Source organism: Myripristis murdjan, chromosome 11 (assembly GCF_902150065.1).
Source record: "Myripristis murdjan chromosome 11, fMyrMur1.1, whole genome shotgun sequence".
Classification (NCBI taxonomy): Eukaryota; Metazoa; Chordata; class Actinopteri; order Holocentriformes; family Holocentridae; genus Myripristis; species Myripristis murdjan.
Genome location: NC_043990.1, coordinates 27,187,705 through 27,215,593, shown reverse-complemented (window position 1 = coordinate 27,215,593; position 27,889 = coordinate 27,187,705). Strand labels below are relative to the sequence as shown.

General features: G+C 42.5%; 1 protein-coding gene across 1 annotated transcript in view; it reads left to right on the top strand.

Annotated features, from left to right (window-relative positions):
* ptprua (protein tyrosine phosphatase receptor type Ua) overlaps positions 1-25,217 on the top strand; it is a 131,801-nt gene extending 106,584 nt beyond the window's left edge. Inside the window, 11 exon segments of the mRNA XM_030062985.1 lie at positions 180-216; positions 2,796-2,893; positions 5,781-5,897; positions 6,130-6,284; positions 7,335-7,470; positions 8,751-8,900; positions 11,108-11,422; positions 14,630-14,755; positions 20,521-20,678; positions 22,505-22,640; positions 24,165-25,217. Coding sequence (XP_029918845.1) covers positions 180-216; positions 2,796-2,893; positions 5,781-5,897; positions 6,130-6,284; positions 7,335-7,470; positions 8,751-8,900; positions 11,108-11,422; positions 14,630-14,755; positions 20,521-20,678; positions 22,505-22,640; positions 24,165-24,227 — 1,491 coding nt within the window. The 3' untranslated portion in view covers positions 24,228-25,217.
* Positions 25,218-27,889: the final 2,672 nt, after the last annotated feature.

Sequence of the window (27,889 nt, the reverse complement as noted above, 5' to 3'; positions counted from 1 at the left end):
GGGATGAATAAGCAATGACCTGATCCTCAAAATGGAGGGAGAGAAGAGGATTTTGATGTGAAGGGCGGAATGACAGCTAGAGGTCCCACAGTCTCGCTTCCTAATGTGATTTTTGCAATTATTAACGTCTTTCCCACCCCTCCTTCTCTTTTCCCTCTTTGTCTGTCAACGTCATACAGGGCTACCAGCGATCGAACCACTTCATCGCCACTCAAGGTGAGTGCCTCGTGAATAACCCGTGCACTAGCAGCGGCGTGTGTTTGTGCGAGGAGCTGTGTTCTCCGCACAAACAACGATATTGAAATTAGTTTTTTGAATCATTCATGTGTAAACAGCTCCAGAGCCGGCGTTACATCACGCTCACATCTGGATGTTCTACCGCAAACCATCGCTTTCCTCTACCTCCCTCAGACAGTCCCCAGAACAATTCACTGTAACTGTCAGTCAATCTGCACTGTAACACCGCTGCCTGCCGCTCTCTGTGAAGTTGTTCTTTAGTGTCTCTCCTCCCCGCCATCTGCATGTGTGGCACACCATCTCTCTGATGTCAGTTTGATACGCTATATAGACTGCATTCCCCAAGTGACACACAGAAAGACAGAGAGAGAGGGAGGGAGGGAGAGAGAGAGAGAGAGAGATAGCGAGGCACCCTCTTTATTCTCTCCGAGCTCTGATCCTATTTATTCAGTGAATATGTTTTTCAGTGGGTAATCCCCCTCTGATTTCCTTCCATCTTTCCCTTTGGTCTCAGTCCTGCCACTTCACGAAAAGTAACCTCCAAAAATGTTCCTCTCCCATTTCGCTCGCACACCCTTTGTACATACCGGATGGAGCACCGGCAAAGGGTGGAAGTGCTTCAGCAAAAGGAGGAGTGAAATTACCCATGCAAAGTTGGACTGGAAAGTGGAACAAAAAGTGGAACAGAAAGAGAATGCGGCTACCTGTGATCTCGCCCAGGCAATGGCAACAGGACACAGAATTTAAAATTGATTCTTTTAATTAGAAGAAGAAAAAAAAAAAGCTCAACTCCAATATCAACAGGAGGCATTTCAACACAGTTTCCAGTCAAAAGATACTTACTGACTTTTACAAAAAAAAAAAAAAAAAATTAAAACAAGCCTGCTTAAAGCTACCCAGCTGCAGTAACGAGAGTAAGTGTAATTCATTACTCCTGCCCCTGGGTGTAGGTACAGTACGTATGCTCCCTCTCCCCTCTCGTCCTCTCGCTCTCACTCACACACACACACACACTCTCGCATACTGTATACTCACACTGAACAAAAACACGTTTTGCATATAGATGCGGCGCACCCTCGCCGGTCGGCTGCAGAGGCGAGTCGAGGTTGATCCATTGGAGCTCAGATGAGGCTTAAGGCAGCTGTGGCTCTGTAGGAGGCAGCAGGTGCTCTAGGCTAACTCTCTATTATGTCCAGAGATGAGGGTGTGGGAGGAGGTGGACGGGGAGGAGAAAATGCCAAGCGCACTCTGAAAAGCCCGAGTCCAAAGAAGCAGCATGTTGCACTCTGCATACTGATTCACTTAGCTGCTGGGATCGAGCATCATCCGTCTCTCGTCTGACTGCCCTGTCCCTCTGGCAACGCATTACTGGCTTCTGCCGCCGCCGCCGCCGCCGCTGCTGAAAAATTAACATTTCATATCACTTATACACATGGAAACTGGTGCAGTGATTGCCAAACAGGAGAGAGAGAGAGAGAGCGGTGAATAACCCTGTGAAGAGGAGGGTATGCGGTGGTTAAAGTAGCCTGCCCACGTTTGCGCATTGAAACCCACAGAGGCTAGCACCGGCTCACCAGGAGATGACAACGGTAAACCTCGGTGTCTAGCTGTTGGAAAAAGGGAAAACAGTTGTCAGACTCTACAGCTGCTTTTTTTTTTTTTTTTTTTTTTTTTTTTTTTTTAAATAAGGCAAGCAAGGTTGTTCCTCCTCCTCCGTCTGTTGTGCTGCTCAGCCTTCACAGGGCCTTGCCAAGTCTGCCATGGGGCGCGTAGTCAAACACTCACCTCTTAAAACAACTGTGGCGAAAACAAAAAAAAAAAAACAAAAAACACAAGTGCAATTATATGCGTGATTGTATTTAATTATGTTGTAGTCTATCTGCAGAGATCAAAGCCCCCTCCACGCCTACGTGGTGCTGTTTCCCTTTAATAGAAACAAAACCATGGCTGCGGCGGGAGATATGCAACAGCGAGAGTGAAAAGCGATAGCAGCCTGTCGCCTAGGATCGTAAGGTGCAGCCCTCCTTTGAAGAAGTTATCTGGGTCAGTTATAGAAAACACGATAATATTCCTATTAAACAAACTGCGTGGGTGTCAAGCAGAGGTAGGAATGAATGGGCATGCTGTTCATTAAAAGGACGAAGCGCATGCGGCACAGGAGCAATATGAAGGAGGACCTTGTGATATTATCAACGCCACAGTGTAATGAAATCAATGGAAGTGTCATCTGCTGCCGGGGGGGTGTATGATTTGTGTCAGCTGCTGCCGCTGCCTTCGAGGAGCTGCGCAGGGCTTTGTTTGCACAATAGCTGAGGATTTGTGGGTGTATTGAAATGACATTTCTTCCCGGTATTAGGAGAACACAGAGTGGGCAATAGTTCATGAATGACACATTGTTACTCTATTCACGGGTATGGATTACACAGCGCCTGTACATTGATGGTTATTGCTGCTATTTGCTCTGACTTATGGCTCATCTCTCCACCCCGCACATCCTCCTTCTCTCTGTTTTTTCTCCCTCCTCCCACCTCCTCCACTGTATATCACCTCCTCCGCAGGTCCCAAGCAGGAGATGATCTATGACTTCTGGCGGATGGTTTGGCAGGAGAACTGCTTCAGTATTGTTATGATCACCAAGCTGGTGGAAGTGGGCAGGGTAGGTTTCTCTTCCCTTTGTCCCGTGACCTCTCCTCTCACATGTGAAGATGGATGGAGGGGGGGGGAATGTATCTGTGGAACTCCCTTTATCATTTTTGGCTTATACATCTGAGGAGCCACTAACGGGAGGGGGATGGCTGGCTGTGTCTGGTTGTGAGAGATCACTCGTTGCTTTGGTGGCAGAGCTCCAAGGTCAAATTTGTGATGTATATGAAGGCCTGTGGAGGACACTCTCTGTCCATGTTCTATTCCCAGTCCCTCTGTTGAATATTGCAGGCTGCTGTTGCAACATACCGTGCAGCAGGCCCTCTGGCACAGTATTTTGTGTGAACATCTCAGGTAGCTCACATATTATTCATACTACTGAGCACAAGAGTATTCCAAGTTTATAAAAGGTTATATGTAGAATTTTCTTAATCTAGATTTTAAGCAAAATTGAACTTTGGTAGGGTGTGGGTTGTGTGGTTACTAGCATGTGATCTTAAGTCCACATGCTGGTGAAATCTCCTCATTAGCTGCTCTGTGCTCCCCTGGGCTGCTAATCCACAATACTGGATTTCTGTCTCTATTCACTGCTATAGCAAAAAAAGCTCACAAAATTCAAAACACTTTTAGTGCATAAATCAGTGCCAACAGAAGCAGGTTATGCCAATTAAAAAAAAAAAAAAAAAAAAAAAAAAACAGTCCTGGTACCTGTTTTTGAGGAAATTAAATTAAAATTAAATTAAACTTTCTTGTTATTGTCCTATTTGAATTGGAAAGTAGATCCGGCAGGTAGTATCTGCATGAAACTTCTGTATAATAATTTTTCAACAGGAAGAAATAACCCGATAGTACGTACACAAACAGTTGTAATCACAAAAAATGGATTGTTGTTGTTTTTTTATTATTATTTTTATTGTTTTTTATACTGGCACTTTGCTCAAGTGTGTTAATGTGCTAAAAGTGTTATTTTGTTATTTTGGGAGCTGTTTTGCCACACTGTGGAAGACACAAATATAGTATTCTGGATTAGTAGCCCAGAATTAGAGGATATTTCGCCATCATCACGCCCCAGGCAACTATACAACCCAACACTCTACCAAAGGTCACTTTTGCTTTAATCCTCACCTAATCCTAAAACTGCCCTTGAAAAATGGCAACCCGCCAAAATGCCCTCTGTCTGATGGTTTAAAACTGTTGGAAACTGTTTTTTTTTTCTTTTTGAAAGGACAGAAGTACAAAAACAAAAACAAAAAAGGCCAGATTTCTGAGCACCTTTCTACAGCCAAGCAAGCCTCTGCTTTGCTGTTGATGTCTATTAAAAAAAATAAATAAATAAAAAAAAGAAAAAAAAGAAATAATCTTACATAGAAAGGTATCTATACTGTTATATATTAGCAGCACAAGTGAAATAGCTAAATTAGTGTCAATTAGGGTCACAATCTGCCAGGGGCTAGAGGCATAAAATTGCCTTTCAAACTTAATAAGATGTCTGTGAAATTAAAAATGAGGGGGCAAAAAATTAGGAGTGGAGGAAATAATTAGGAGCGCCCTTTTTGTATCTCAGCCTATTCCCATTTTTTGTTTTGTTGGTTTGTCAAATGTTCACATAAGAATGATCCCCTGCAGGCCACCGTGGGCGATCCGTAGACCTTTCTCTCCAGTGCATTCTGAGCAAGAAAAAGTGAACAAATCGGCTCATCAGTGTTCAGAAAAGAAGTGAATCCGCCGCCTGAAGCTGCGGGAAATGTTGACACCATGCATCGCACAGTAGAGGAAAACACTGACTCCACACAAACCACTGCATCAACAGAAAAGAAAACAACTAGTATCTTAAAAACTTAACTGTGGGGGCATGGATGATGAACTGGCTCAGAACAGAGAGCATCACTGTTATCTTGTGTACAGCCTGCTGCCAGTTTCCAGAAGGAGGAACAAAGTGTAAACAAAGATAAAGTCACAATGAAATGAAAAAAGATGTTTCAGTTATTCAGTAATAAACGTCAAAGATTTTACTACATTTTGATTTCTATATCGAAATCTTATAACTTCTGCAGCTTGGAAAATGGTTTATCTTCAATGGTGACATCACGCTCAACCATTGCAGCATGGAAAAAAAATTCAGTCAATAAAAACACTCAAATCAGCCTGCCTTTCTCTCCAGGAAATGCATTGCATGAATGAAACAAATACATCCATGCAAAGGGCTCTCAAAATGCCATTTCATACTGATTTTAAAAGTAAAACCTTGAAATGTAAAATCTTACAAAAGCCCCTAAATATCTGATCGAAAGCCAAGCCATAGCGCCAAACGTAAAATGTGGTTGTGGTGAAGGTTGCAAGCGCTGTCGAGTGTATTTTTACTTACCTTTTTTTCTCTTTTTTTTTTTTTTTTCTTTTTTTTTTTGCAAGGTGCAAGTGTGTAAAGCTCATGTATTCTGAAGGGCTCATAATAGGTTTAGATCATTGGATTTATAGTGTTGAAAAGTGTAAATTCTCAAAGCCTGGTGATGTGCGTTTCTAGCGTAAAAATTAGCACTGTTAGCATCCAACAAATTCAAAAAAAAAAAAAAAAAAAAATTCCCAAGATCCTCCATCACGCCGTTGGCTGAACCCCATGAATGCATCGCTTTTGTCTCAGAGGTTGCAGAAAATCTGTTCTGTTTGTCTCTGTAAGTTGTGGATGCACCTTCTTCTGCCTGTTGTGTGTTTAATATATATACTTCCACATGATGTTGTCACCCTAACAGGATCTTACAGTGTAAGGGAATTCAACTTGAAGACTCTAAAACAGGCATATGTGTTCTTAAACAGTGTTAATGTGCTGAATATTTAAAGTACAGCAGAGTGCAGCTGTGGACCCGTGGACGTTCCCGGGCTGATCCTGTTTGTAATTTGTCTAGATGAAGTGCTGTAAGTACTGGCCTGATGACAGCGAGCTCTACGGCGACATTAAGATAACGCTGCTGAAGACAGAAACACTCGCAGAGTACACCGTGCGCACCTTTGCCATGGAGAGGGTGAGTCATCCTCTCACTTTATTTTTACCTGAACCCTCTGGATACTGCCTCTGCCTCTGTGCCTGCATACCAAAAAGTCGTGCGCATCTGTGACGCCGTCTCTCATATCCCAGTTCGTTCTTAGCTTTGTCACCTGACGGCTTAATTGCTTTCTATTTGTGGCGCTGGTCCAAGCGGGCCCTTTCATGTGGCGATAAGCATCTCATTGCATCTGTCTAATTGTTTCTTGTAGAGAGGCTACCCTGCCAAACACGAGGTGTGCCAGTTCCACTTCACCTCTTGGCCTGAGCATGGCGTGCCTTACCATGCCACCGGCCTGCTGGCCTTCCTGCGCCGGGTCAAGGCCTCCACCCCCCCTGACGCCGGGCCTGTGGTGGTCCACTGCAGGTAAAGCGCACACGCTCCGTCCCGCCTCTGGAACACTCGCCTCAAACATGTTGCAGGTTTTGTCAGTCGAGGAAAATCCACCCTCGGATGCGCTCGCGCTGTTAGAGCTGATCAATGTGAGCTGCGCCTTGGATTGTTGCCATTTACTGGGTCTTTTTGGTGCACTCACTTTCCAACAATGTGCCTCAGCTATTTTAATTTCAGGTTGCCATTTCAGTTCAGTTAGTGCACAGACAGAGAGCAAAGCCATCACATGCCGTGCCCGTAAATTGGGCGTTGGATTCCACACACCACCACCGACGGCAAATACACAAAGGTGCAAGCTGTGACTGCATTGCATTCTGGTGTGCTGAAGCTATTGTTAGCAGAGAAATTGGCATCTCTTTGGATTTCTCTCTCTAATACTGGTGGCTCTAGAGAGAAGCCCATTTCTTTGAATCTTGTGCCAAAAGCTGACGGTTATTGTTGGCATTTTAGATTGCCCAAAGATTTTCTGCTGTCAAACTATTGTAGCAGTGCTGGAACTATCTGAATATTAAGTCACGTCATCTATGCATGGGCAGTTTTCCACGTGAACAACAAAAATACACCACCAAACAACAAAATGTGCCCAGAACTGCAGCTGAAGGAAAGAAAGACAGGGAGGCAGAAAGAAAGAAAGTAAATGTAACCACAGATGTCTTCTTGTGGCATAAAAAAATCCAAGTCTCATACAAGCCTGAAAGTTACAAAGCCCCTAATTGGAAAGGGCTGAGACATTCAAAAACACCTACACATGCCTTCATCATGGTGTCGGGCTCGAGTAGGTGTTTCAGAATGTCTTGGCCCACCAATTAAAGGCTTTTTAACTTTCAAACCTCCCAGAGTGCCTGAACTGGGACTTTTTTTTTACGCCGCCAAGAACATATTGATGATTATAGTTCCTCTCTGTATTTCCAGAACAAAGCCTTTTATCATATTTGACTTTGGATAAAGTACTTTGATCGTGAATCTGTCCCGAGCGGCGGTGGTGTGTTGAAGCTTGTCCGTGTCTTCTGTCCACTGTGCCAGCATGGGGGCAGGGAGGACCGGCTGCTACATCGTGCTGGACGTCATGCTGGATATGGCCGAGTGTGAGGGAGTGGTGGACATCTACAACTGTGTCAAGACCCTCTGCTCCCGACGCATCAACATGATCCAGACGGAAGTGAGTGGGAGGGCGCGCTCGCTGAGGCTGGTGACGGGAAGGTCGCAGATTTGATTCCCACAGCAGGAAATGCCACTGAAACAATATGTAGACATCACGGGACGCTCACTGAAACACACGTTAATAAAAGAAACTTTATGACCTCACCTCACCTGTTCAGTGGTAGAGGAAACTCTGGGGTACATTACCTAGGCACCGCAAAAAAATCTCCATCCCGACAAGTGAATCAGCCACATATTCAGTCAGGAGAAAAAAATCCACCAGTCGGATAAAATGATCCCATTTGTTTCCAGTGCTAATCAACTGCTTTCCAGAATTTTATTGAATCAAACATCCTTTTCTTGATCCCAGCGGGCTGATCTGCCTCGCTTATTTTAAGCCGAGGAGGAGTTTTACGACTGAATGTGAGATTAAATGACTTAAAAAGTAGGTTTTCGCAGTGCAATGAAGTATTCACAAAAAGCATCACCGAGCAGTTAAATTTTTTTAAAAAAGTAAGTAAAATCCTCCTATTTGGCACTTGGTTTATTCCTCTGGGCAGATATCTGAAATTTAAAAACTAAACAAAAACAAAACTATGTTCACCAGCTGTGGGCATGAAATCATCATAGCTTCTTCTTTAAACTGCACTTTGGCGAGTGTGAATTGTTTGGTCTTCAACCAAGTAGGAGACAGACCTGAATTACAATTATCAAGCGTCTGTTTACTAGCCATAAAAATTAGCCTCTTCGTTTCTCCTTCTTATGTTTCCTTATTAATGAAACAATGGTATTTCTCTCCTTTTAATTTCACCTTTTCACCTTTCAGCTGGATGTGGTCTGTCAGATGAAGGCAATGACAAAATACATTTAAAAATTATGAATAAACTGGAAAGATGTGGAATAGGGACGATTTCATGTCCCTGAAATTATGAATGTACCCTCACCTCTTTGATCCTTTGTTTGGTTGAGTGTCAAAACAAATTCCCTTGTTAATTGCACAGCATATGACTTTATTTAAATATTATGTGTGGGCAGTGTTTGGCTCTTCTGATGTGTTTTCCTGCAAATTTCCCCCATTTATAGACAATTTGCTGCTTCGAAGCGATGCCTGAGTGTGGGCAGGGCAATGTGAGGAATGTTGACAGTTACGATTATTAGTCAACATTCAACAGCAGTAATTAAATTCAATATTGTTCTTCCCAAGTGGGCAATTAACACTTATGGAGCTTATAAGTGCATGGAGGGCTTTAGTGTTAGTCTGTAAATTGGTGGGTTTTCTCTCCCTGCCTTGTCTCCCAGGAGCAGTATGTGTTCATCCATGATGCCATCCTGGAGGCTTGTCTGTGCGGAGAGACTGCCATCCCGGTTAATGAGTTTGCTCTCACCTATAAGGAGATGTTGAAGGTGGACTCTCAGAGTAACACCTCGCAGCTCAGAGAGGAGTTCCAGGTAACACACCCACAAACACACACGCTTCCATGTTACTGTTCTTATGATGCTCATTGATTTATCACTTTTATCTCCTTACCCATTAACACCAACATCAATCCTCACCACTACATGTGTTCTCTGATTCACTGATTCACCCAGTTTATTAAGCTTGATAATATTTCATTTCCCATGAGTGGATCAAGGCGGTTATTTTTATGAATGTTAGCTGGGGGGAAGTCCACCTCAGTGGCAGGAGGCTAACAGTTAGCATTTGGAGCATCCAACTTATCGATCATGGAATCGCGGAATTAGCCAAATAAAACAGAATCTATTTTTAACGTGGAATTTGACATAATAACAGCTGCACCGGCACCGCACGAGCCAAAAAGGGAAACTTTCCAGTCTACAGCAGCGCTCTGACATAGATTGTCTAACAAAGTGAAGAGTTGCCACTCCGCTCTATTTTCACTGGCTAACAGCAGCACACTGGCTTAGCTTGTCTATTCAGAGAAGAGGTATCACTTCGGCTTATTTTTTAATCTGTGTTATCACATGCATACTACTGCTCATTCATTGGTAGCTGAATTGTTAGGTCTGTTTGATAAGTAATTTACATTACTTACATTATTTAATTTACATTACTTACATTACATTACCAGACGTTGATTCTGCTTTACAATTTGATTTTATGACTGCAGGATCAAAAAGGTTTTCCCAGGTAGTGTGTTTTGTTAAATTAGAAGACAGTAACAAAATAAGAATGGAGCAAAAAACAAACAAAAAAAAAAACAAAAAAAAAACAAAACACATTTTTATAAATAAATACAGATTTTGAAAGCATACATGATATGTTTATTACTCTGTTTTTAAAAGGACTCGAAAGGACTTGAAACTCAAACTGTAGGACTTGGGACTTGACTTGAGACTTGTCAGTCTTGACTTGGGACTTGACTCGGGACTTGCCTGTCTTGACTTGACACTTGACTTGGGACTTGAGGGCAAAGACTTGAGACTTACTTGTGACCAATGACTTGGTCCCACCTCTGCCAGAAGGTCTCCACCAGGGAAAATTCTACTGCCCATACATTTCAGGGTTTTTTCTTTTTTCTTTTTTTGAATAAACAAAGAAGAACTGGTTAGTTAGCATGAGCAGTGGTCAGCCACCATGGTTGAACAGGCAAAGAAAAGATCCACAAGGAGCGCAGATTTTTTTTTTTTTTTTTACTCTTATTATAAGCAAAACCTAATTTTAACCTTAAGCGTGGCCCCATCCCAGACAAACTCTTTGTAGCAGTGAGGAGCTGCAAAAGGTCTGCACTTTAGGACCTTTTCCATCCTAGAACAGTTAATCCTCCTAGGGATAGATATACAAGGACACACACAAAGTATACTCACTGTTTCGGCCTAATTATCATCCCTGAAGCTAGATTTCATGCATTTGGATGATAGATGTTAGGAAGCAGCAAAGTTTTAGATTTGGGGCTGACCAAGTCTATGCATTAATCTTTTTTTAATGGTCTTGCCTCGTTTGGTTAGATGTATTCTGCAGTTTGCCAGCCAGTTTAATGATGGTAATGATTGGTGACCTTTGGCCAGAATAATTACAAATTCCCATCTCTACACGCAGCACAATTACTTTCTTTTAGTGCCACTCATATGCCTAGTCCAATAAGATCGCCCCTCATAATTGCAACATGTAGCCTAGATGCAATATCACAGTAACGAGCTCGAATGTTCTATTCATTTTGTCAAAACCAATGGGGAGTCGTTCACAATATGAAGCAAGTTAGATAATCACTTCAATTTTCCCTCCCATTTCAATTTCCAGAGCTTCATAATATGCTTATTCATAATGTATGAGATTGCACTAAGTGTGTTTTTATCCATTACGTCTCTTGGTGGTTTTGACTGATAACAGATGTGTTTTAAAGTTTCCCGGAAATGATTTCAGATATTTTTGCTTGTCAAGTATTGACAGTTGGGGCGTTTGAGTGGAGAATGTTATCATTGCCTCTGTCCATCTCTCTTTGATCACATTTCTGTTTCGCCTCGTCTGCCTCCTCTTATCACAGTCTTTCTCTTTATCTCACCATCTCACCATCTGTGCACACATTCTCTAATACACACACACACACACATATGCCAAGTTTTCTAATTATCCGTCATGCACACACTTTTTCTCACTTCTTCACTCGACGCCTCCCTCCTGTCTCTTCATCCGTCAGACTTTGAACTCGGTGACTCCTCACCTGGATGTGGAGGAGTGCAGCATTTCCCTGATGCCCAGGAACCGCGAGAAGAACCGCAGCATGGACGTGCTGCCGCCCGACCGCGCCCTGGCCTTCCTGGTCACCACCGAGGGCGAGGGCAACAACTACATCAACGCCGCGCTCACCGACAGCTTCCTTCGACCCGCCGCCTTCGTGGTGACGCCGCACCCCTTGCCCGGCACCACCACCGACTTCTGGAGACTTGTGTACGACTACGGCTGCACCTCGGTGGTCATGCTCAACCAGCTCAACCAGTCCAACTCTGCCTGGGTAAGACGGGGCATCATCTGTCGGGCGTTTCAGCCTCACGGGTTCATTTTAGCTTGACTTACAAAACAACATCAAACCAAAGCGCTAATGGAATCCACAAAACAGCCATACCAATCAGTTTACTTTGAGGAACTGCAGGCATGGCTTAGACGATGATGACAGCGAAAATCTAGGTATTGTGTACCGACATGCTAACAAGCTTTTTTTAGCTTTGGTAATGTTGCTAGTCCAGTCATTTTATGAAAAAACCTAGGACAAATTGCAAGAGAAGCAAACTCATCTGATTTTGGATCCTCAGTTTGTCCTGAGTGAGGGAAAAAAAGTCCCAAGGAATCCCATTGGTGGAAAGTTTTGAAAATCACCAATTTATGACCACAAATTACCAAAAAACACTGTTTTTAACACACAGGGGAAAGGAGTTCAAAATTTTACTTTCAGATATCACTATAAAAATTCACAAGTTGATTACACACACAAAGACAAGAAAAAAAGTCAATTACAAGTTCTTTGAATTATTCTGTTTACACATGCATATCACACATTATCTGATTTGATATGCACTAATAAGGAATATAAGGAATAAATGCCAGAACAGTGAATTACAAGGTTACTATATATATAGTAACCTTGTAATAAGGAATATAAGGAATAAATGCCAGAACAGTGAATTACAAGGTTACTATATATATAGTAACCTTGTAATTCACTGTTCTGGCATTTATTCCTTATATTCCTTATTAGCGCATATCAAATCAGATAATGTGTGATATGCATGTGTAAACAGAATAATTCAAAGAACTTGTAATTGACTTTTTTCTTGTCTTTGTGTGTGTAATCAACTTGTGCATTTTTATAGTGATATCTGAAAGTAAAATTTTGAACTCCTTTCCCCTGTGTGTTAAAAACAGTGTTTTTTGGTAATTTGTGGTCATAAATTGGTGATTTTCAAAACTTTCCACCAATGGGATTCCTTGGGACTTTTTTTTCCCTCACTCAGGACAAACTGAGGATCCAAAATCAGATGAGTTTGCTTCTCTTGCAATTTGTCCTAGGTTGACCCCAGTTTTGGCCTAAAATTACTGGACTACTATGTCACATGGTTTGTTTGTCTGATCATAGACAGCCACTGAGAAACACTTGTTACAATTTGGACCCAACAGAGGTGACTGGAGTTTGACGATGTTCTTATGTGGCGTGCATGGCTTCACACTTTCTGCCCGAACTAACCCAAAGCTTCATTTCTTTGTCTTTGAGATTTAAATCAAACATTAAGTTGATTTTCAAGAGCAATACAGAGTAGTGTCTCTCAGAAGTGTTCATTCTGTTTATACTAAATTAAAGACAGGAGGAGGATATGAGATATCAGCATTGGTGGGCACAAGAGAGATTGCACATCCCTTTACTAACCAAATACAAGAGTGCCCGAGGTCACAGTTAGTTTCTTCCCAAATAAAGACCCTACCAAAAGTAAAAACGCAAAGAGCAGTACTCCTGCCTCCTGACAAAGCATAAAGCAGCCTTGTAAGCCAATATATTCTGGAACAAGTAGAAATCCGCTGCCGCTTTGTAGAAAGCAAAATCCACTTTTATCCCGGCTCGAACAAAACTTTTAAACGCCTACCACATTCTGACATTGACTTCATACAGCCCTGGGTTTGTACTCGAGCAAATCTTTCTGTAGTGCAAAAGAAAGATCATCAACTTTTTTCTGTTTGTGTCAAAAATGAAAAAAAAAAAAAAAACGAGCGAATGGAATGCTGCAATCATGTTGCATTGAATTTAAAGTAAACAGGAGCTTGGAAAAAGCATTCACGGTGCCTAATGGCAGTTGTATTTAGGGCATGTGGGAATTACTTGGCCACAGTGTTTTCCATTTCGTGTTACGGAATGCCGAGGGGTTTCAACACATACGGCAAAAATGGCAGCAGTTCAAGGTAATCAAAGTCAAAATTATGTTAAAATCACATAAACAACCTTCAAATCTACTTTTTGAAAAGCGAGGAATATCTGCTGCCATTCAATTCCGGGTGATTATGAAACTCATTTAATAAAAATAATGCGGGAGGCGGGCATTCCGGCGAAGTCAACCCGCGTGAGTGCCTCCGAGTTGCAGCGGCGAGATGTCACCCCGTCGCCTTGCGCTCGCTCGGATGCGGCGCGAATGCAGCATACGCCACCGTCGTCAATATGGCTCAAATGTCTGGCCAATAGCTGGTACGCTGCCATGACGCTCCAATCCTGCATTCAGGGCGAAGATTAATTTGCACGGCCTGTCATGGTATTAACACGTTCTTATCGTTGCTCCCATGTTTGTTCATGCGTGGGTTTGTTCTGCCGTCTCCCTATCGCGGCTCTGTCACTGTGTCATGTTGGATTCCTGCTCCATGCCTGTCAGCAGCAACCTCTCTCTCTCTCTCTCTCTCTCTCTCTCTCTTTTTCTATGAGTCTCTCTCTCTCGCTCTTCCTACCAGTGGATTAACAGTTCACACCCCTCCCCTTCCCCCTTTGCCCTCCTGAGTTGGGGCTGCCTGTCTCCTGTCTGGGTGCATAAATATTTATCTCCCCTCCTGCCCAATGTCACCTGTTAATACCCTTCTGTCACTGTGAAATGCCATTATCACTTCCTACTCCAGGGGTCCCCTCCACCCCAATGTCACCACAAAACACGTCAGCATGTCAACACCACCCCCCCCGTGTTTGTCTTCCCATTGGCCGGGGGAGGCGTCTTTGAAGCAGTAGCGATTGGAGACCTTGCTTTTTGCATACACCAACCTCCCGGCTTACTCCCTGTTTATCTCTCCCAGGCACAGCCAAGGTTTCCTACTCCATTAATTTATAATGTGCTAATGGTAATGATTTAGACTTATGAATAATTCAAACTGGGCGACCGTGGCTTATGTGAGGGATTGTTCCTGGCGACGAAACGGTTGTTTTTTGCTCATTTAATTTACGGTTGCTATTTGTAGATAATCATTGTCATTTAGGCTAATTGTCTGTGCTGTCAATACTCAGGTGTCTTGTTACTGGGCCTCGCCATCCCTGGCCCGTGACATAATGATTTGTCCTCTCACAAGCAAGTATGGGCTAATGACCTGTTAACCCCCCCCACCACCACCACCACCAACCCTCACCCCCACCTCCCCGCTTCTCTTCACCCACTCATCCATCCCTGATTTTCTTTTTTTCCATTTGTCCTGCTCCTCTCAGCCTTGTCTGCAGTACTGGCCTGAACCGGGGCTGCAGCAGTTCGGACCGATGACGGTAGAGCTTCTGTCCAGGACGGCTGACGACGATGTGATCATCCGTCTGTTCCGGGTTCAGAACATCACACGGGTAGGTGGAACGTGCACAGACCCTCCCCTGTCCCGTGGTGGATTTGTGAAGATGATATATAGGCCCGACCAACCATCAGTTCATTTGATTTTATTCCTCACTTCAGGTTACTTTATTCGTACCCGTAGGTAGATTTGTCCTGCAGTGAGTTGTCCAAACACACACACACATCCAAACATAGCATCAAACAAACATAATAACCAGAAACCATGGTAATAAAGTGCTACATAGGTCAAGGCTCCACCAATAAACACTCGAATTTCCTAAAACACAAAATGACGAAGGGAAAATTGGTTTAAAACAAGAATACAAAAAGTTTAAAAACCCGGATACTAAAATACAATCAGATTACAAAGATTAAAAATACATACCGTATTTCACCAATTAATCGCCCGGGCGTTTAATATGCAAAATCGACTTGGACCCCGGGCGTTTAAAAGAACCAGGCGGCTATTCGCTGCAGGCCTTTATTTATTTTTGCACCAGGTCATTATCGTGATGACAGCTACTGTCCAACATATTTTCAGTCTGTCGATTTAATATTACGGTATACCCTTTTGTTCTAACATTAGCTAGCGCTCTTATTTTGACAGAAAACGGAAGTGCCTCACTGTTATTGTGCGGCTAACTGTTTACTTCTGCAAAAATAAGGTGAATAGCCTTATTTTGGGTTTACCTCGATATAATGCAAATAATCGCCCCAGCAGTTATTTGGGTGGGCGTTTAATACGTAAAATGCGTGCAGATCCCAGGCGTTTATAAGAACCCGGCGGCTATTTGCGGCCGGGCGATTAATTGGTGAAATACGGTAATTCCTTTCACTTGAGTGCGGTCCTGAGTTGATCAGTTCCTTTCGTCTCTTTATAGATTATAGGAAACAATTCAGGTATAGCATGCTGTAGCTGTTACCATGACAAAAAGAAAATCTGAGCATGAGCATCATAAAGGTAAACTTTATGGCACAACCATTGTATTGAACTCTATTAGACTGTACAAGTGTACCTAATAAAGTGGCCAAGGAGTCTATCTATCTATCTATCTATCTATCTATCTATCTATCATTGCAGCTTAAAATGTGATACATAGTGTCTGTCAGTGTTAGTGTCTGTTATCACACTCTTGCTGCATTTTACAAAGTAGATGGTGTTTACTCAAGAACAGACATGATTTAGGGAAATGATTTTTACCACCAAGTGATGTAGTGTGATAGCTTCCAGCTTTAGAGAGGTGTAATGCCTCGCCCTTACTAATCTAAATTTGTCTTTTAAAGATAGCAGTAAATGGTAAACAACCAACCGAGTGTCTGGCTTTTTTTTTTTTTTTTTTAGTTTGCCTTATGTAACCTGTCTTTTCCCCATTTTTCATATTCCCTTTCTATTTTCTCAGACTTTATTTAATGAAAGGATGTAATTGCCTTTGCTTATCTCTCCATTCTCATAGCAAGGAGCATTCAGATCAGTGTAAACTTTAAATTACTGTCTGCCAGTTGCCTTGGCATGTGACGTTGACAGCATAATGGCAAAATTGCTAGTTCAAATGTTTCATTTCCTTATTTAATAACATGTTTTTACTTTCATACGAGGTCAGAAAAAATCAAGTAGCTCCTCAATCAAGTCTTGCCCTCGTAAAGTTGTTCTTATTGCCTCGTATTGCTAGACATTCCCTTGCATGGAATCAATTCATTCATTTCCAACAGGGTTAATCAAGGCTGATACCAATATAATGATTCTGAATGGCCACCTCTGTGTCAACTGCCATTTGTTTTTCAATTGATGGAAACATTTCCAGCATTAGAATCCCATTATCAATAAAGCAACTTTATGAGTAGCATAATAATGATGTTGGCTTCGTACGCTGCAAAGACCTGTTGAGGAATAGTCTGCATTGAGCATTTGTTAGAGACGCTGAAACATAAATGATAACAGTCAGATGAAAAAGCAATTAACACGGGTCTAGAGAAGAACAAACACCAGCCACTTTAAAGGGATACTAACTTTTTGGAAGTTTTGTTCCTTGTTCCCCTTATCCAGCATGCTGTGGGAAGATTTGAATCATCTTAACTCCCTTTGGTGCACATGCCTCCACTTTGGCATACTGGAAAAAAATTCAGTGTAATCATGATTAGCGTTATCCTAAACGTGAGAATATGAAAACTTTTGAGTTGAGTTGGCTTTGTTTTGCTCACACAAGCCAGCCAGCTTTGTGTGCTGACTAATGATGAAGATAGAGAGTTTGTTTTCAGAAGTTACAGAGTTAATCTGCAGGCCGCAGCATGAAAACAGATTCCAATTTTGAAGCGCTAAAAGGTCTGTCTTCATACTTTAGATAATGCTAATCAACCTTTTTCACAGCAGCCATTTTGACTTTGAATAGCAGGGTAATGACAGGTGTTAGTAATGACATTCGTTAATATCACATCCCATTTAACCCTCCTGTTATGTTCACATTTTTGAACATCTTTTATGTGTGGGGTCAATTTGACCCCTGCAGTTTAAACTTTCCACAAATTATTATAACTAAAATTGTTACCAAAGTTTACGCAATCAGTGTGCCAGGTGCCATTGCCTTTAAGGGCAGGATGCGCTATCCTAAATCCTAAATCCTAAACCCGCGATGGAGAGAGGGAGGTAGATTTTCTCAGGGCTTCTACTGAGGCTAAAGCAAGCTGGCTTTATATACATATGATATATTATATTATAGGCGAGTTAATTCGGGAGGTGGAGCCACATGTGTCCAAGTGGACGTGTCACAAGGTTGTACTGATTGAGTAAAATCCCTGGGTCACACCACACACACACAAGAGGCAGAGGTGGAACTATGTGTAAACTAATTTATTGACAAGGTAGATTGGGCAAATAAATATTAAAATAAAAATATAGCACAGCTGCTGGCTTATGATAAAACAATAAAACGTGCTGGCGTAAGTGTCCGATTAAAACAGTCTTTCCTCTAAACAGTCTATATGAGTAATATACTCAGTCCATTCTGACGGTGTCCCGGTATCAGTCCGACCGTGTGTGTGGTGAGGCTCCGTCGGGGGCGTGCATTGAAGCCGCCTGGGCGCGCTCTCCTAACAGCCCAAACTTTAGGGATAGCGGATAGCGGGTGGTCAGGACCACCCCTATCCGCTATCCCTAAAGTGTGTGCGCAAGATAACAACTTTAGGGAATAGCGCATGAAACACGCCCACGACGCACTTTAGGGATAGCGGAAGTTCCTAAATCCGCAATTTGCGGGTAGCGGGTAGTGGCAGCGGATAGCGGGTGGCACAAGATAGGGCCCTATGTGTCAAGTACTTTATGTTTCTTTGTTGATTACGTAAATAGCCCTTTGAATAAAACATAACTCCCTCCCACCCCCACTTATACATCCAGTATTCCTATTATGCGACAATGGAAAAATATTCAAATCACCATAAAATCTCACTGATTGATCTAAAATTGGAAAGAAATATTAATTTTTGGTGTTTTAATGGCTTTATATTATTTCTAAGTAATGATTTTTGTTATTTATAACCAATGCATTACAAAGTGTGTACAGGACATTGAAAACATATCATCATGTCAATTTCATCTTTACCCGGTAGTACCCATTAAATTAGGAAAACTCATTAAATATGAAGCAAAAAAAATGATGTTAATCATTTATTTGAAGATGTTAAACATTGGCTAGGGTCAAATTGACCCCAAACATAATAGGAGGGTTAAGTGGACCAGAGCTTTTCTAGTGAGCCAGTATGAACAATGTCAGGACCCCGGCTCTGTCAGACCATGACAGAACTGTCGACCAGACTCACAGAGATTATTTTGGGCCAATCCTCTTGTCAGATATTTGGTAAGGAGCTTAATGGGGCAGACTCCCAAAAAATTATTGTTGTCTTCCTCGATTTTGACTATATTCGATATTTCAAGATGCATCTGTTGCTGTGCTTACATGCAGAATGTGTGTATGTGTGCGTGTGTGTGTTTAGAATTTGTGTAATCCCGGTCGTTATGTGTCTATGTCTATACCTGTGTTTGGGTGTTGTCTGAGTGATTTAGCCCAACTCCAGCTCCCATTTTACATTGGTGCGACAGGTTCAGCTCCCATCCCTTGACCTTAGTGCCAGGCAGTGTTCCGTAGAAGGTTCCAGCAAGTAGACAAGCAGATGTGTCCTTGTCACGTTGCCTCCCTCAGTGGACAAACCCTCCTAGCTCTTTGCGCCCCCATACCACCTCCTACCTCACCCACATGTTAGCCTAATGTTACCCTGTCAGTGCTCCCATCACCCTCAGCCAACCGTCCCATCACCCCCTCAACCTTCCCCCGTTTTCGGTGAAACTACATGAAGGACACCAACATGACACCATGTCAAAAACTATTCCCACATGGCCATGCTGCAGGATCCCAAGGAGAGTGACGCAACAGAGCAGGAGGATGATAGTCTCTGTCCCAAGAAGGTACTCAATTTTAAGTCAGTTAAAGGTGCTGATTTTTAAACATCACTACATCATGGTCAAGTTAACTATGAGATCTCAGTGTTATTGCTGCAAACAAATGAAATCATAGTCAGCCTTTATATAGTACCTGTGGTATTCTTCGCCCCCCTGTTTTCACACTGATTGTCCAAACAGGGACCGATTCGTTACAATGTTGCATAATTGCCTCAAATTCAGTTTGTGTTCACATGGCATCATTTACAAGCTGACCAGAAAATGCATCAGGTAAGCTTGGTCAGGTAAAACTACAGACCCAGGCATATTTATCATCTCAACACAAGTTCTTTCGTTGCTACAGTGGGTCTGTTGGCTCAGGTTGCATTCACACCACAAACTGCTCCAGAGTTTGTTTGTAACCGAGCCCACGCCACCCTCTCGACAGGGTCTTGGTCCCGTTGTTTTGGTTTACACCTGACCATGATTACTGGTTTCACGCCCGCCCAAACAAAGGGGGTAAGCGCACAAGAGTTCGATTCAGTCGGAATAAACAAGACAGGTGTGAAAGCGCCCATAGTTTACGTGAGGCATGCATATGCAAACACAAGCATTTGACCTTCTAAAGACAGTAAACATGCTCTAAGTCATCGTCCCATTGCCCTTTCACTCCTTCCACCATCTGCCATGACCAGAAACTCTTGAAAGCTTTAGCTCACTTTGCACTAACAGCGCCCTCTTTCTGTTTTGTGCCATAAACCAACACATTGTTTCCTGCCAAATACAACCCAGTTGCCGACAATATAAAACGCAGTATAGACACAGACAGAGTCTGCCAGTCTTATCAGTGATGGCCTGGTTTGTTTTCAGTAATTATACTCGTCTCAAGGTCAGTATGTTAATGTTTTAAAAATCTTGAGATATTACACATTAAAAAGAGGGTGAAAACATTTCTGACTCCTGGAAACTTAAAAAGCACTGAAAAATATTGCACACTCCAATGCATATTATTTTATTCAAACTGGCATTTCAACGCTTGTCTTCATTAGGGTGCAGCACATAGCACCTTTAACAATGCAGTGGAACTGTAGGATTGGTTTAATAGGATTAGAGCTCTAGCCCCAGAGTTGACATTGACCTGGTCTGAACTGTTGACTGAATCGTGGGTGAAACCCCACAGATGAGGATGTTTGAATGTGTGGAGCATTTACGGGTTGTGTAATTCTCCCCTAGATGCTACAGACCGTGTTGTTTTTTAGGCTCTGAGCAACAAAACGCTCCCCCGCTTTTTCCTCTCCCTCTCTGAGCTACTATTGATCTCTACATAATCTTTATTCTTCTTCTCACCTTCAGCTTCAGGAAGGCCAGCTTGTGGTGCGCCACTTCCAGTTCCTGCGCTGGTCACCATACCGCGACGTGCCGGACTCCAAGAAGGCCTTCCTCAGCCTTTTGGCTCAGGTTCACAACTGGCAGAGGGAGTGTGGAGAGGGACGCACCGTCGTCCACTGCCTGTGAGTCCACTCAACCGCCATGCTACCATACCCAGTAGAAATAATAATTTTAGAATGAACCTGTCAGATGCCTAGCAGGTGGTTTATGGAGGTATTCCACATGTTTAAATGTGGTCATTTTCCTGACAAAATTCCAAAATGTTCAAGAATTCAGTTTCCACCTAGCATTGTATTGTTGTCAGGCTGGAAATAGCACTTAAACCAACTATTTCAACTCTCCATTGGGAGCCATAGTGATGTAAGTTTTTTTTTTTTATTATTTTTATATGGCTTATCCTCAACTAAGGTTTTCTTTAGTCAACCAATGCCCATACTAGGTCACTGATTAATCAATTCTGATGAATCAATCATTAATGAGTTATTTAAACATCTCTGCTATTACAGAGACTCAGCTGTATAGGCCTTAGTGAAATGGCTCTGAATTGATTCAAGAACTATCCATCTGAAAGAACCCAGGATGTCTTGGTAGGAAACTATACCTCAGTCTCAATTACAGTAAACAAAGGTATCCCTCGAGGATCCATTTAACCCCTATTTTGTTTTCTATTTTTATAAATTACTTAGGTCATGGGAGAAAGCCAGCTAAGATTCATTTGTTCATGGATGACACAGTCACATATACAGTACCCTCTTTGAATCAAGCCATAGAGCTCTTGCAGGATGTTTGTCAATCACTGCAGCTTTCACTGTTAAAATGAAAACTGGTCCTAAATTGCTGGCTTTCAATGTGTATATTGAAAAGGTGGGCCTCTTTCCCTTAAAAAAAAAAAAAGAAGGTGGAAAAAATACTGGCCATCACCATGGCAGACACACAGACAGGCCTATTCACACACATATTCACACCTAGGGGCAATTTAGTGTCTCCAGTTCACCTGACTTACACATCAGGGCCCTGACTGGCCAGCTGGGAATTAAGCCCAGGACCTTTGAAGCACTCCCTTCTTTGAATACATTTAAAGGTCTTTTACAAACTGCCCTGGAGGAGACATATTGCTGTTTCACATAGTCCTTGACTTGAATTAGACTGCATTATGGGTATCCCTTGTACTGCCATCATGACCAGGACGGGAAGAAAGGATCCTGTTTCTCAACAGGATCTTCCTGGCTAAATAAAGGATAAATGAAAAATAAAACATTGTATTAGTGATGGACAGCACTGACTAGCCCTTTTCTGATTTCTAAAGTAGGCCAGGAGCAATAAAATGATACATTGGTGTAACCCACCTCCTCATTCATTATACACTGCTCTTTCTTCATACAGACTTCTAACAGACATGTTCTGACAAGGTGCAATTCAAGGGCATTTCAAGTCCTGTTCTGAGGCTTCACTCCATACATGTTACTTTGAATGTCACGTCACACTATATTCCAATATATTTTTCTCAGTTATTACAGTTTCCTAAGCCCACAGTTAAATGGCTCAAAAGGTAAAGTCAACCATTAAGTGTTTGTCTCTTTACATTAGCTGCATTTGTCACAGAGGAAGCTTAAAGCTCCACTGCATTCCATTAGAGTTCACGTCCTGCGTCTCTTAGTCAAGACCCTTTGATCTCCGGAGGTCAGGCTGTCTGTTAGACATCCCATATCTGATTAAGTTCCCGCTCCCGTATTTTAATGAGAACTTTACTCAGATATTCACCTTTAAAGTCTGCCAGTTGGCCTTTTTCTGACAGCATGCTTGATCTGAGCTCTGTAAAGCTGTGACATTTCACTTTGTGGCTTCTCTTCTGAAAAGCTGTCTGAGCTCCTGTACCACAACTGTATTAGGTCACTCATATCTTTTGTCTGTTTGTGTGTGTGTGTGTGTGTGTGTGTCTTTGGAGTAGGAACGGTGGTGGTCGAAGTGGTACTTTCTGTGCCTGCACCATGATCCTGGAAATGATTCGCCACCACAGCATGGTGGATGTGTTCTTTGCTGCCAAAACCCTGCGAAACTCAAAGCCAAACATGGTGGAGACAATGGTAAGTACGGCTCTGTAATGCAACATAAGATATTAACCTACACCAGCCTTCTAAGTCAAGACTTTTTCCACTGGTTATCAAATTTCTGGACGATTGTAGAATTTTGTGAGGCTTATTCTGGGCAAGGGAAGTCAAGGAATGTTTTTAACTGTTCTTTTTTACAGCGGTTCCTACTTTAGTGGAAATAAGATTGATTACTCCTTTAAAAATGAAATAAAATTAAGCAAAAATAAATACTAAAACACTCAAACATTGTTAAAAAAAACAAGTGGTCCTGATACATTAGGTCCATTTTGTTGTTTGGTGTTGTATTTTTCTAATTCCCATGGATAGTTGGGCAAGCATACATGACATAATGTCACGTTGAGATACTCCCACCACTGAGTATGATAGAGCGTTGTTTCTAGATCCGCCATTTGGTACCAATATTTACAACTATCCAGGGAGAAATCCTTTGTAGAAGAGGCAGAGAAACCAATTTCCCCACTGACAGAAACCTCAGTAGACTGCAGCCACAAGACATGTTGGCTTTTGAATAAGGGTTGTGGCCACAGTCATAGACATATATAACCCACAGCCATATGAACTCACTTTTGACGCTATTTATATGCCCATAAGTTCAGTCTTCTTCTCCTGGGATTGTTGAAAGGGACTCTGGGAAACGTAAGAAGTCACTTACTGAAGTAGAAGTAGACGAGGCAGGCTGAGGTAAAGTGGGTACAAGAAAAAGACATATTACAACACTACATCTCAAAATAACTCCTAGAATGCATTGAGCATTACAAATTTAATTTGATGAACAGTGTAAAAGTATCCAAAGGTGGATTTTTTTCCTTTAACCACTCCATGAAGGCAGAACATTTTTAGCTCATGGAAACTCTGACAGAGTAATGGAAAGTCATGGTTAAGTCATGGAGTTTTGGGGGCACAAGAGTGAACCCAAATCAAAAGTACGTTAATCATTTCTGTATTGACAGGAATATCACGCACATCCAGTATTAACCAAAAGCGTGATGCATAAACCAATGCGGCGGAAGTCTGCACACTACATCAGTTGCTCCTAAAGTTGATCTGTTACCACATAAGTGTGACATTTTGAACCATAGCCCTTTATCAGACATTGAGAATCAACAAAGGCACATCCTTAAATACCCAAGAAGACCCAGCACCTGATGTGACTGAAGATGCCCCATCCCTAAGATTTGTGTCATTTGATTATATGTATGGTATACAACTTTGTGCATGACTTTTGCAGGTCTTTTGTGTATCACCTGGAAGATCTTACGGGTTGAGTACCTTCAATCAGATTATGTCCTGGTTCTTCTTGGGTATTAAAGGGCGTGCCTTTTTTGGTTCTGTATGTCCAATGAAGAGCTAAGGCTCAAAACATCACGCTTTTGTGATAATAAATCCACTTTGGGAGCAACAGACATTCTGTGCTGACTTTTCTTCCATCATTTATGTGCTGACTCACTTGTTCTTATGGTCCCTTTTGGTCCACACTAATTGCATGTGCTGTTCCAGGAGCAGTACCGGTTCTGCTATGACCTGGCCCTGGAGTACCTGGACTGCCTGGAGGTCAGATAGCACCAATCCCATGCTTCTTGTTCTTCTTCAAGGAGAAAGTCTGCGCCATGGATCCTGCATCGCAGGTTCTCTGGCCTTGGCTCCTTAGTCCATGTACACAGCTCTGGTTGTCTTCTTTGCCATGCCTGGATGAAACGTTATCTGCCATAAAGACTCTATCTAAGAAAGCTCACTGGACTACTTGTAACATACTACTGATGCCCCTTTTGCTTTTCCTCGGCATTCTCATCCAACCTGTACTCTTTTGTGCCACTTACATCTGCCAAACCAGAGGACACTAACAGGAATGGAGTAGAATCGTCCCAATCCATTTTCTACAGCCACTGTTGCAGCGACCTGACTACCGGTTGTACACTTAAAACAACGGGGGTCTGATTCACAGAGCTCCGCTATATCCTGCCTTACTATGAACAAACACAGAAAAGGGACTACAGTTGATACCAACCACTGGGTGATATTGTGTGTTTGTTTCGTAACACTCTGTAAATGGTGCAATCTGCTGTGAACATCCCATGTTGTACTGTACTATATTTGGACTTTTTCTTGAGGCTGGGGAGAGAAAGGCTCCTTGCTTGACTGAGGTTTACAAAGAGATGAAGTCGGTCACATCCTATGGACATATCTGTACAGTAGAGTTGTCTTGGACTTTATTTCTTTATTTATTGTTTGTGTAAATAGGTGTTTGTTTTTTTGTCCACCCTGCCCTCCCCTCCCCGGGTGTTTCTAGATGTTATCAACGTCTTATCAATGTGCCAATCCATTCTCTCTGTGTCCGTAAATGGGGACCACTTCAGCATCTGCATGCCAGTCCTAAGTGTTTCATTGCAGTGTGGCCCAGTCTGCTTCAGCGGGGTCTGCAACGTGAATCCCCCACTAGTCTGAGAGAGCTATGTAAAAATAAACCATGTGTTGCTGTGGGAATATGGTGATCACTTCACCAAAACCTGTTGCTTTCTAAATTTGTATTTATTCAATGTGTTTTATTTTCTAAATAGTGTATAAAATGGAAAAAAAGTAATAAAATCATATGTTGTTGCTTAACGACCATAGTGCATGATTACTTCCAGCAACATTTGGAGGTATTTTACATTTCGGAGTGCTTCAGTAGCTGCTTGCTATTTTTATGCAGTTATGAGTTTGTGATGCGGGGGGTTGTTTAGACACCCCCCACCTTCACCTGCACCCGCACCTCCTGCAATTTCATCACGTAACACGAGTAGATATTGCTGCTTAAAAATTCCACAGTTCATTCTCTTGACCTGTGTTTTAATTTACGCTTATCATTTAATTAGCAACTTTTAATGGACTTTTTTTTTTATCATTACCCGCAAACAGACCTTCTAGCGTTCAGCCAACCTGTTTAATTGGAGAGTCTTGATCATCTATTGATCGCAGGCCCATCCCACTTAATCTGCATGAGGAGCTTACAAGCGATGTCACATCTAGTTACTGTGTTTTATGACCGGCTGATAAGCTTTGCTGTTTGACCCTTTTCTGCTCTGCGCCGTTAGTGCTGTTACCACAATACTGTGTGCCCCTAGTCATTCTGCAGCCTGTGCACTTTTCAAATGGGAGACAGATGATTTCTAATGTGAGCAGAGCAGAGTGCGTAGATAGAAATGAAGTGAATGAATCAAACAATCAAACAATGAGGTAAAGGTCAAAGGCCACGCTGGGCTCTATTCTTTGCCTGTCATTGTTTTCCTGCAGGTTAAATTACATAGGCTCCCTGTATCGTCGAGGCAATAGATCTCCCTATACCATGTTTAGAAATGATGAAATGCTGCATAATACGCGTTGGAAGAAAAACACAATTGCCATTGTGTGCAACATACAAAAGGATGGGAACGACACTCTTCTCCAAGCATCTGTTTATGTCAGATTACACAAACCTGGAAATGTTTTTTTTTCTTGTATTGTGTTCATCCCTGGAAAGAAAACACAGGTCTTCAGGAAGATTCGCCTCCATGGTTGCCTTTCTCTTTTGAGGCTGATCTGAATGCTTAGAGTACAGTGTGTTTCTCATTGTTGTACAACCACTGCCTGTAATTGTTGTAGAAGCTATTGTTTCACACTGAAAGGCTGCATTCAAAGCGCCGAAAATTGAGAACGTCCCAGATAAATTGATCCAATGAACAAGAAAAAGGAGTCCTGGCCATCGAGGGACACTTATCTTGATGATTTCATTAATCACGGGCTATTGTCTGCATACATGCATGCATGCACACGGTCAAAATTATCTTCATAATGGCCAATAAATCTACATGTGAGCCAGGAATCACACAGATTACCTAATTACTTTACAAATCTGTTGATAAAACTGAGTAAATCTTAAAAGTCTTGCTAGAATATTCCAGTCACAGGCAACCTGCAGGCGCTACACCCACTACAGCTACACACATCAATAGTTCATGATTTGCTCTTTTGTTTTGTTTTCCATTGTCACGCCCTCCTGCTAAGATAGCAATCACAACAGACTCAAGCACACCTTTTGATTGTTCAACTGTTCACTCATGAGTTATTAATATCCACATGAAAGCACAGAGATGGAGAGCCATTTGAAAAGACTGGAAGCCAGCGCCGAACAATGCTTATTTCCTCTATATGCAGGCTTTGGTTTGCAGCTGGTCTTCAGATGGTCCGTGGAGTCCACCAGGCTCTCAGGGCCCAACAAGCCACAGGGCTGTCAATTCCAGCCTCCTTATCACTCTCACATAAATCCCTACCATTTTAACATCTCAAATGTCAGTCACTGCTTTGAGTTTTGGGGCCGAATTCGCTGATCGTATGTATGGATGCGGCTGGCTCGGCGCCTGGCTTCAGGACTGCAAAACAGAAGCTGTGCAAACACAAATGCTGCATCTGTCTCCACTGGCTTTGTGCAGGGCTCCAGTCATGCCGTGGGCAGCCACATGAATCAATTAATATCTCCTTCATTTTGACACCCGTTCACCACGGGAGGTGCACTGCAGCCCGGCCTGAGAATAAAGATCTTTGTGTGAGCAGCCCCCCCCGCCCCCCTCCCCTGACTGATGGCAGATTCAATTTGAGCTCACTTTATCTCCATGCGGATTCATCTTATCTCTGACACGACTTTACATCGCATTAAATTAGATTGCTCTTAGCGGGGATGAAACCCTTATGTTCACCGGAAGCTTGTCTCATCTCTTTACACGGTCAAATCGAATGATGTCACACGGGGTCTGCAAAAGCCTATTTCTAGGCGGTAGCGCGAGTGACGATAAAATCCAGCATTTAAAAAAAAAAATAAAATGTCTCATTCAATATGGCAAGCATCACTGATTGTGTCAGGTCTGGATGACAAAATGTCTGTGAAGGCGTCCCGTAATGGCAAATGTGTTGCTCGGGATGAAGGTATCACATCAGCGGGGGCAGCCTGTGGCAATGGTGACAACTTCAGGGTCGGTGAAAAATAAAAAATAAAAAACAGCACTGTTCTCCCCCTCTGCATAATCTATGGAGGAAGACACGAGGCACTGGCCGAGGGCAAGTCAATAATGGTCATGCATTATCCCAGCCGTTTGCAGTTCACAAGGCCTGCATCTCCATCTTCCACCGCTTTCTGTGACAGAGAGCTCTGCGAGAAGCTGTGGGAATGCAGGGTGACGTGACCTGCATGGACCCGACGCAGATGAGTTATG